This window comes from Laccaria bicolor, genomic scaffold (assembly GCF_000143565.1).
Source record: "Laccaria bicolor S238N-H82 LACBIscaffold_16 genomic scaffold, whole genome shotgun sequence".
Taxonomy (NCBI): domain Eukaryota; kingdom Fungi; phylum Basidiomycota; class Agaricomycetes; order Agaricales; family Hydnangiaceae; genus Laccaria; species Laccaria bicolor.
This window is the reverse complement of record NW_001889887.1, coordinates 623,700-632,189: the sequence shown is the minus strand read 5'-3', so window position 1 is coordinate 632,189 and position 8,490 is coordinate 623,700. Positions and strand designations below refer to the sequence as shown.

The 8,490-nt window shown below is 45.9% G+C and overlaps 3 protein-coding genes across 3 annotated transcripts; 1 reads left to right on the top strand and 2 right to left on the bottom strand.

The window, feature by feature from the left end:
- Positions 1-395: 395 nt before the first annotated feature.
- Positions 396-2,052, bottom strand: LACBIDRAFT_328359 (uncharacterized protein; the record flags this gene model as incomplete). Its single annotated transcript, XM_001882301.1, has 3 exons — positions 396-443; positions 506-1,697; positions 1,745-2,052. The coding sequence occupies 3 exons, from the start codon at positions 2,050-2,052 to the stop codon at positions 396-398; spliced, it is 1,548 nt and encodes a 515-aa protein (XP_001882336.1).
- A 1,704-nt stretch (positions 2,053-3,756) lies between these two features.
- LACBIDRAFT_299402 (uncharacterized protein) lies at positions 3,757-4,045 on the bottom strand (the record flags this gene model as incomplete). Its single annotated transcript, XM_001882300.1, has 2 exons — positions 3,757-3,909; positions 3,971-4,045. The coding sequence occupies 2 exons, from the start codon at positions 4,043-4,045 to the stop codon at positions 3,757-3,759; spliced, it is 228 nt and encodes a 75-aa protein (XP_001882335.1).
- A 581-nt stretch (positions 4,046-4,626) lies between these two features.
- On the top strand, positions 4,627-5,308 carry LACBIDRAFT_299401 (uncharacterized protein; the record flags this gene model as incomplete). Its single annotated transcript, XM_001882396.1, has 2 exons — positions 4,627-4,895; positions 4,948-5,308. 2 exons carry the CDS (start codon positions 4,627-4,629, stop codon positions 5,306-5,308), a joined length of 630 nt encoding a protein of 209 aa, XP_001882431.1.
- Positions 5,309-8,490: the final 3,182 nt, after the last annotated feature.

The following is an 8,490-nucleotide window of genomic DNA, read 5'->3' as shown; positions in this document are numbered from 1 at the left end:
TTGTAGATACTTGTTTACTTCCAGAAAAACTCTGGAAATTAGCTTCTACGGACATCATGCAATGTTCATTTTAATATTTCTACCAACCTTTTGTATTATACACACTACAAACATTGATGGGGAGTCATTTTACCTCATTCCAACAAATATATTGAGTGAAAAATACATAAAATGGAGAACAGGTTCAAATTTACCTTTTAGAGGAGGATATAAAATTTTCTAGCCCAGAGACTTTATGAAGCTTATAACAATAGCAAGGAGATCCAGTGTTCAAAATATCTCTTCCTCAAGTTGTGAATTGCTTTCAGTAGGTTGCAGTCATTCAGAATTTCCCACTCTGTTACATCCCATTTTTGGCACTTGTCACAGTCAATTCCCTGCCTTATCATGACTTTTCACTTGTTCATCCCCAGACTTGGTATGTACAATCTACACCTTTTTGGCTATGTTACATACACCAGACTTTAGTTCTCAAAATGTTTGGTTCTTGCGTTACAGGACTCACTTTGTCCAAAAAATGATGGGACATTCTTTTTGCCCAGTCAGTGTACAGTCCGTCCTTCAATACCCCTCCAAAAATCTCCCTTTTCCCCATGAAGAACCGTGCCTTTTGTTTTCCAAATATGACCTCCCAACCAGCGAGATCCATTCTACTGATTGAGATGAGGTTGGCTGTGACGTCGGGGGCATGAAGGGCATTGGTAAAAACCAAGGTGTGTTCGACGTTCTCATGTACGACCTTTATCTCCACTGTTCCCATTCCTAGGACTCTGAAATTTGCTCCTACCATCGACGATTGACCGATTGTCTTGTCGAGGGATTTGTAAATGGAGAAGACATTTCGAGACTTGAAGAAATAAGTTGTACATCCCGAGTCTGCAACACATGCGGAACTGATCCCAATTGCCTCAGGATTAGCAGCAGCGGCAAGGGCAATTTTACGTTCGACGGCAGTGTTCTCATCAACAAGCCTCTTGATATTGTTGGTTACCGCACCTGGTAATATGAAGCGGTTTTCGGTTGAGGCGGTCTGGTCGGTTTCAGCATTTTCGCAGATGAGGGTATCAATTTCTTGGTAGTTAAACGTCACAGATAATGCCCAATGAGTACCAGGGGTTGTGGACCCAGATGATGTAGATGACGTTGTCGATGTTGTTAAGTTTGCGCTTGCAGTAGCCCGCTTTCCCTTGTACCAGGGGGGGTATTGTCCAGCCTTCCCGCCTCCGGGTCCAAAACAATCCTCCATAAGATGGCCGACCTTCCCACAAAGTGAGTTTGCACATATCAAATGAGCTTTACTTGGGTTCGTCGTTCCACATTGGTGTTGGAAAGGTCTGAAAGTTTTCATCTCGGCTTGTAATGCGAGAATGGTTGCTTCAAGCGCTTTAACAGTGTCGATAGAAGGCGGCATAGGCATATCGGGATCTTTGGACTTTCCCTCACGAATACTGAGTCGTTCGACGTGGGTTGTTAGGTTCATGATCACGGTATTGAGGTCCTTTTCGCTGTACATGCTGTTGATGACAGCATCCCATGATTCAGGGAAGGAGTTGAGAAGCTTGGTGATGAAGTGCTCGTTATTGATATTGGCGCTGGTATTGTTTGCAAGTTTCCGCAAGGTACGCATTTTCTCTATATGCCCTCCTGCACCTGCAACAACCGCCCCCTCAGACATGCGACATGTGCCTTGGTGGCGCCTGATGCATCAATTCCAGAACTGGAGAGATCAGCGATGTTAATTAACACTGATGATAATGCCACATTTTCATGGAGTTCGTATTTGAGTAGAGTTGGAGTGGTTGATAGGAGGGGAGTCGACTTCTCAGAAGTCTGAGTGGCAATAGGAGTTGTTGCGGAAATGTCGATTGGTTTTTCGATTACGGTTGTAGGATCGCTGGTAGGGATAGGACCGTCTAGTCCCACAGGGACGACGACTTTATTCTCCCAGTATTTGTGTAGTCCTCTAGGTCTCCCATTAATCCCCATGAGTATTTTCCAAGCGGGGTAGTTTTCGTAGCCATGGAGTTTGTCGTTTTCGGGTAGGATGAACATGGATAAGTTGGACGGTGAAGTAGTAAACGGCTGTATTGGTCTCTACCTGTTAAGATATGATAAGTAAACTATCAGAGACCATAAGTAATCAGGTATGAATAATAAAGAATAAGATACACACCTCAGACGTTGTACAAGATAGTAAACGGCTGAGGAAAGCGTAGAAGGATGGGGGGGGAAGAAAATAGTAAAGGAATAATAAATGCAAACATATGAAGTCATTCGATCGAGAGGTGTATGGGTTCTAAACCTCAACATGCCCATAGAGTGGGTTCATACAATCAGGGTCTAACACCAATAAAACTGCCAGGTGCTGCATGGCAATGCAATTGAATTGAAATTGAGGAATGTAAGTGCATAGTGTGATGGGCAAAGAAGGGTTGATAGAGATGGAATGTGCTGCTGTGCATGTTATGACTTGCACTACACAGTGTAGTGCCCACCATAATGAGGTGCCAGTGGCAGGGTCAAGCATGTAAAAAAGCTGGCTCTTAGGAAGTGAAAGAGTGATGAAATTATTGGCAATGAGTGACCAAAATCCTTATGAACTGATATGGTTGCTTATTAAAGTCTTCTGTCAGGGAGCAAGCTAACATTCCATATGCCATCAGACAGAATTTCTGTCTATCTTCTGAGGACATTCTGTCTCTTCCCCATGCATGAATAAGTGGATGCATGGTATAAACACTTTGGATGAAACCAGTTTGACTAGGCTAAAAGACAGTAATACTCCAACTCCCTCTTTGAAGATGAGATTGTCCCATTTTCCTGTGTTGTGAAGCAGAAGCAGTGTGGAGTCTATTATAGAGCTTGCAAGAGGCAAGGCAGACCTCTTCCAATTATCTCCACACTCCTGAGTAGCAGCATAGGAAAACATTTCCTCAGTAATACCATCAAAATGAAAGAAGGCAAAGATTGCCAGCAGAAACATTGCACTCTTAGCTGCCTCAGCTCTTTGAGAATCATCGCTTTTAGCTCTATGCTGAATCTCTTTGAATGATAGCTCCAAAGTCCCATACACAGTTCTGTTATATGTAGATGCCCCTCTGAAAGCTGGGTAAGATAATAATCTTTCTCTGTATTGAGAGTATTCATCAAGATAGTTTCTGATGTCTGTGCTCCCAAAAGCAATGAAAGCACCAGCCTGATCAATAGCTAGGGGAATGCAAAAGAGCTCATTCACAATCTTGGAAGCCTCAGCTTGTAGATCTTCCTGAGACTCATTCAACCAAGCAGCATTTAAGAGTAAAGAGATGGCATCACTTTCTTCCATCTCTTTCACCTCAAGAGAACTCTCATGTAAAGTCAAATGTTTTAAGCCAGAGTTGTGACTAGTTATCAGAATATTCCCTCCTAGTCCAGGTGGAAAATATTGCTCCAGTTCCTCAGGTGTCAGATTATCAGCATTATCAAAGACCATTGCATAGTTTTCTCTCAGAGAGCTAATCCACTGTAAAGCAGATTGAGGTGAACCATCCAGAGCAGAAGACTGAGCCTTAGGAAGGTTGCAGATTCCCTTCAGTCCCTGTGTGATTGTACCAATTGAAGATGCATCAATCCAGAAAACATGGGAAAAGCTGGGAACCCATGAAATGGGGACTAAGTAGTATGGTGGAGTACTTACTAGTCAGACATATCCTCAATGAACCTCAAACAAATCTGAGTCTTCCCAATACCCCCCATGCCATACAACAAAAAGAATTTTCAATGGCGGAGTTTATCATTGCTTTCGGCAGTAAAATGTTTCTTCAGTTTTGCAAGAACGTTGGTCCGTCCTATGAAATGAATACTTGAGTTTGGTTTTATGGGAATCATTGCATATATCGTTCTGTTGCCAGTGCTAGTGTAGTAATTGATCTGTGCAAAATACCAAGTGATTAGCTTGCAATAGTAAGAGGCATCAGAGAACTTCACTTACAGCATTGGCAACGTTTATGTTGCTGTCAGTTATAACAATGTTCTGAGCTCCCTGGAGGACATTTGGTTGGCTCATGTTGGAAGTATAGCAGATGGGGGCGAAGGAAAGAAGTGAGAATCATTTGCATTTTGCTGGGACATCCAAGCGCTCACACAGCACAGCCCAAAATTCTGTCACCTGGCACTCGGAACCTGGCTCAGAGAGGCGTAAATGTTCCTGTACATGCAAGACTCAGTGGGCCACCTACCATACTTAAAAGATGGACTGCGACATCGAGCCGTATCATCTATCCAGATGTCAGTTTTCTCCACATCTTCACAACTAGGATCCATTTTGCTAACTTCTCATTTCATAGGATTTGCTTCATCAATAATGTTTGTATGTATCTTTGGTTTGATTTTTTTCGTGTGTGATCACTCCTGACAGTGTATACGCGCACTTAGGTGCATTATTAATCCTCGGGAAAGCTGAGTGAGGTAGAGTCGACGGGGCAGACAATTGGAGAATAACGACGTCAAGGGGCAGCTGGAAGTTAAATGCAGGCCAGCGGGGAGTCGGGGACCAACTCAATCTCGCTTAACATCTGCGGCTCTTCGCCTTCTTCGAGATTCAATGCCGTCGATGGACTAGGTGAGTAGACATCGGGAACTAGATCAATGCAGTGGCAGGAGTTCGAGCCACAAATGTGGTGGAGATTCATGCAATGGGCGTGGTGGAAGCTCGCACCACCAGCAGGACGACCGCGACTCACACCAGACCAGACTACACAGCGCACCTTCACGTTGGTGGCGTCACAGTCGATCCCTAAATCACAAGGCCCCTCAAGCTCAAGTCAAACCAGAATGTGCTACTCCTTCATTGGCTGGGGCTGGCCTAGTTCGATTGTGACTGGTGGGTGCGATAAGGTCTTGAGGGTCTGGGATGGGTGAGTTTTTTTTTGGATTTTTTCTTGATTGACTGATGAGCTGGTTCCTCAGCTGGATGAAAGGGTCGGGGTTCGATCGAAAGAGGGGGTTAGGAGTAAATCTAAAACAACGGCCACAGACAAGGGTTAGTAGGGTTCGTTTGTTTGCGTTCGCCCAAGTTCGGCCCTCCATGCTAAAATCCAAGAGGTCTCTCCAAATCGTTTTCAAGATACCTTGTTATTCAGGGTTGCTTTCGTTCCTAAAATTTAGCTTTATTGTGTTTGTCCAGATTTTCAATTACTGGCTTTGTTGGATCCATCAAGGTTTTACCTCGCTTCCACAGAATGGTGGGCAGTCACTTTCCCCATTCAACTGGTACTCCATCTGCCGCATCTTCTCCTCACGTCTGATCTGGCAGGTTGTGAGAACTTGAACTTGGACCTAACGTCAGTTTACTCCTCTTCTCCATTCACTCCCCGATGTCGTTGCCAGCCTCGTTGTGATTCCTGATTTACTGACAATCGCTAGTCCGGCTTGTCAGGTAAAGACCGGATTCAAACGCGCGTAGGTGATGATCGTGGAGTATGCACAGTGTAGCAGAAACAATAAGTCATGTATTTCCAGGCGAGTCAAGACGTTTGCAGAAAACTCGACTTTATTGATAACTTTGCAGGGCACACTTGTGCGCGCGGTTGCTACGAACGATGAGCCAACATCCGGGAGCCACGCAGGGTATCCGAGTCGGCGCGTCGTCAAATGTGAAAGAAGTGCCATGTCATCAGGAAATACTTGCTCCGAGAACGGACTTGACCCACGCATCCACCCATGTTGACATATTCATTAATTTCCAGGAGCTAGCTTTGGGGCACGGATCTCAGCATTGTAAATTTCATGAACTCGCGTCCTTCGAAGATTTGGAAGCTTGGAAGGACATATCACCGAGGAGTCGCATCATGCGTGTCACATAGTAGATCGTCTTGACGCTGTCCAGGATTAGAGCTGACGTTGAGGGCGCATAATATTTAGCACAGGTTGTGCACAATTTGGCGCTCAACGTTCAATCGAAACGTCAAACTCAAGGAACCAGCATGATGAACTCTCTTTTCAACTTCAACAACTCCCAGAATCTAAACTTCCACAATCATCGGGGATAACTTGAAATCGCTCCATTTCGAGGGAAAGAACCTCTCCCTCAATCATCACCCCTGTCACTATGGGTCCAAGCTCCATTGCGCTACGTATACGGCCGAACACGTCCGACGCGGCGAGGGCAATGCGAAAAGTGGATCTAACCAAGTGTATGCGTGCATAGGCCCCCGAGGACTGCATCATCCCTGTCCTGATCAATTCCATTGTTTGGAGTCCCAAAAGAAATCTTAGGGGGTGAGGGTAGTAAGTAGAACCGAATTCGTCAATGACAAGAAAGCAAAGACAATGGAGGACAAACGGAGGTGTAAGTAAACAAAACTCGAATTTGCCAGTGACAAGAAAGCAAAGCGTAAAAAACGAGATATATAAAATTCAAGTTCAGGCACGTAAGTAACTACTAACTAATATACACAGCTTCCCAACTTTGTCTGGGTTTTTTTGGAGGGTTTGTCGCTTCGATTGCGATTGAAAGCATTGGACTGGACGCGTTCCGAGGAATGATTATTGCGCTGGAGAGAGTTCCAAGATGATGGTGGTGGGGAGGAGAGGGACCATGGATTATCGTATGGGTTTGGTTTGATCCTCGAAGATGTCGAGTCAGTGTCGGGGTATAGAGCAGCAGCAGCATAAGTAATAGAGATCGCCATCACGAAAAACAAAGGCAAGGGAGTGGGGGAAGGTTCAAAGCACCAAAGCCAGGAGGGAACCGCACAACGAAATAAGGAGGAGAAAAAAAGACAAAGCATATCCGCCGGGATGCGAGAAAAAGACAAAACGAGCTTCACATCCCCAACAACGAATCATCACACTGCACCTCAGCCTTCAACCCCCTAACACCCCTTGTCCTCCCCCTCTCCTCCATCAACCCCTCCCCACCCCGCTCCTCCCATTCACCCTCCGTCGAATCAGGGCTCAAACTCCCCTTCATCCCCATCCCCATGTCATCCTCAAGCCCCATCATAAGATCATCCCCGTCGTCCCCTCCCTCCTCCGGCATACTCGGCAGTCTCCCCATATGTCCATGCCCATGATGGAAGTGGTGAAGCTCGTCGTGGAGGATCATATTGCTACCGTCACCCCCAGCTGCTGGAGCCGAGTCCGAAAGCGGTGGTTCCATGCTGGAGGAGCTGCGTGATCGTCGACGGTAGGCTTTGAGCTCTTGTTCGAGCTCGCAGTTCCGGGCTCCTTGTGCTGTTACGAGTTGTTGGAGGTATCTAGGATAGTACAAAGGGGTGTTAATATTGCTTGGTTAGGAAAAGACCACAAAGAAAGAAAGGAAACCCACCTAATATACTCAACACTCTTCCTCAAAATCATCCCTTTATTCGCCTTGACAACACCCCCATCCCCCCCCTGCTGCTGTCCCCCACCTTCCTCACCCAACGAATCTTTCCTGGTCGGCGTTCCGTTCAACCCATTCGCACTGGGATTAGGACTGTTAAGCCCATTCAACATGTCGACGGGCGTGAGCAGCAAATCTGGGTCCGGTAGACCGTTCGACATGATCCCTCCCCCACTTGGGGAGGCGGCGGATGGGGAAGAGGCGTTTCCGTTTCCGGTTCCGTTTGGACCTGGGGAGGGAGAGGATTAGTTAGGTTAGGGTTTTGGGAATGGAGGAGTAACAAGAACAAGGGATGGGGATGCAATGCAAGAGAAAAAAGAGAGGCGACCCAATTAGTGTTGCCGCGGCTCGGCTAGCCGCAAGCCGGCTCGCTGAACCGGCGGCTTTTGCCGGTTCCGGTTTGTGGATCACTCAAAAGCTGATCAAGTCCGGTTCGGCTCGGCTTAGTCGGTGGCTTTGAACCGGTTATAGCCGGTAAATGATTGCCGCAATTGATGACTCGCGCGTTAAGTAGAATGAGGTTAAATTTGTAATAGAATTTGAGACAAATGCATTTTGTGATAAGTAAAATATATTGAACAAGCTATCAATCCTCGTCATCCTGTCCAATAACGTGAATTACCTCATCAATATCTATACCATCCTCCGTAATTTCTGAAGTTAGTTTCCCTAACAAATCCACTGAATCTTCGTTGTCATCTGCGTAGTACTCGAGTTCGTCTTCTGTGACAGCCCATCCCTCCGTAAAGTTTAGTCGTTGCTGCTTGAGCGAAAACTTTAACATTTGAAGCGCCTCCATTAGAACAGGGTGGATTCGATTTCGCCGCTTTGTATCAGTTTCGGCACTGGATGAAAAAACGCGCTCGGAAGGAACCGAGGATGCTTGAATGGGCAAATAATCTAATGCCATCGCGTACAATGTTGGATGAGTTTTATCACTTATCTACAAAAAAATCAGTGGGGCAAATTAGAAAATAGTGAGAGACTATACTTACCGCCCAAAACCCTACAATATCTGTGCCACGCGGTGAGAGCGGCCCATTTTCGTACAACTCAAATTGTTCTTCAACGCCTTGGACCTGCTGCGAAGAAGCACCTGTAACGTCCATCATATCTTCGAGCCC